Here is a 1,612-nt window from a genome sequence, read left to right on the forward strand (position 1 = left end):
ACTGTCCCGTCCTGGGCAACCCCCCCCCCCCCCCCCCCATGATTTACAGTTTAAAAAAAAGGAATAGACAGATAAGCACACAGACATAAAGATAGACTTACCTGAACTCAAACTGCCTTTCATTTGGGGTTTCTTTAAGTCTCTCTTTAACCTTATGAAAAGAAGCCTGATACTGCTCATTCAGGTAGACACATTCTTGTATCCTCTTCAAAAGCTTCTCCCTAAGAAGACAATTTGAATACTTCAAATATGTTTTACCAAGGCATAATCATCACTGAAAACTACCTCTCGGAAAACATAGCACAATCTTAGATATTTCCATCTTTTGTCTATTTTTCATCCTCAGATATACATTTACCTTTATCTTGCCTTTCCTAACCAGTATTTAAAACGTGTTACCCTCTAATCACCTCTTTCTCTAGTTGTATCTAGTTCTATGACTGGAGTTATTAGGTTATTAGGATGTAACAAGTCATAGTTTGACTGGACTTTTGAGGGGGGCAGAATTTAGTAGGCTACTTGCATTAAAAAACATGAATCAATGTCAGCCGTTTGGAAGTCAGTGTCCTTTGAGCAAACCAAAAGGACACTGTGTGTGGTGGCATGATTTTGAAATTGCCTACTAGTAGGCAGTGTAGAGTGTAAATGTCAAAAGATATATGGCTAACATTTGTTCAAAAAAGTTTCAGAAAACTGGGATACGAATTGGCTCTCATTAATGTAAAGGTGGAAATGCACTTTAGTAAACTGATATAGAAAAAATTAAATGTTAAAAAAATAAAAATAGATGATGTGATAGAAACAGCCAGGACACTAGTAAGTGGACAAAAAGGCTGATTAAAGAATTGAGAAATATTCAACATTTATATACAATGATCAGTATGCTATGATTAATAAAATCTTAGCACAGTGTAAACAGCATGAAATTACTTAAACAATAGATGCATATATCATAATATTTAGTTCATATTATGTATTAAGCAAAACTTTCATATACCAGTTTAGTATAAAGTGTATAGGACATCAACCTCAGTCCCCAGACTAAAACAACACAATGGACAATGGAAAAATAATATTTACTGTCCATTGAGAGACACAGGAATGCAACAGTTGTTAGGGTTATACTGCCTCCTTCAGGTAGTTTGGACACTGACAAACAGAAAATATTAACCTCCCTAGCGGTCTGATTTTTTCCCATTTTTGGTCTTTTTTTTAACGTTTAAATTTGGTGCCAAGGGATGGAACCCGGAAGACTGATGCCGGCATCGGCCGGAGGACACAGCGGGGATTGTAGACAATGTAAGTGTGGCGCTGTGTAATCCCGAGTGTGGCTCGGGGTTACCGCTTATGGTACTGAAAATTAACCCCGAGCCACACTCGGGAATACCGCCAAGGAGGTTAAAGGAGAACTATGAGGTGAATGATTTTCAATCAACCTCATAGTTTGAGCCGGCGTGTGACAATGAAACTGTCACACGTCGGCTCAATAGATCGGGAAGTGAATGAACGCATACCGTCGCTCGCTCACTTTCTGATCGTCTCCCTGTAGAGAGAAGTGACTGTCAGTCACTGGTCCCTGCAGGGATTCCCCCCCCCCCCCCCCCCCCCCCAC

General features: G+C 39.7%; 1 protein-coding gene across 1 annotated transcript in view; it reads right to left on the reverse strand.

Moving 5' to 3' along the window:
• LOC108788892 (dynein heavy chain 5, axonemal-like) overlaps positions 1-1,612 on the reverse strand; it is a 237,649-nt gene that overhangs the window by 220,134 nt on the left and 15,903 nt on the right. Inside the window, exon 13 of the mRNA XM_018558793.1 lies at positions 102-221. Coding sequence (XP_018414295.1) covers positions 102-221 — 120 coding nt within the window. The remainder of the gene's footprint in view (positions 1-101; positions 222-1,612) is intronic.

This window comes from Nanorana parkeri, unplaced genomic scaffold (genome assembly GCF_000935625.1).
Source record: "Nanorana parkeri isolate BGI_ZX_2015 unplaced genomic scaffold, ASM93562v1 scaffold359, whole genome shotgun sequence".
NCBI lineage: Eukaryota > Metazoa > Chordata > Amphibia > Anura > Dicroglossidae > Nanorana > Nanorana parkeri.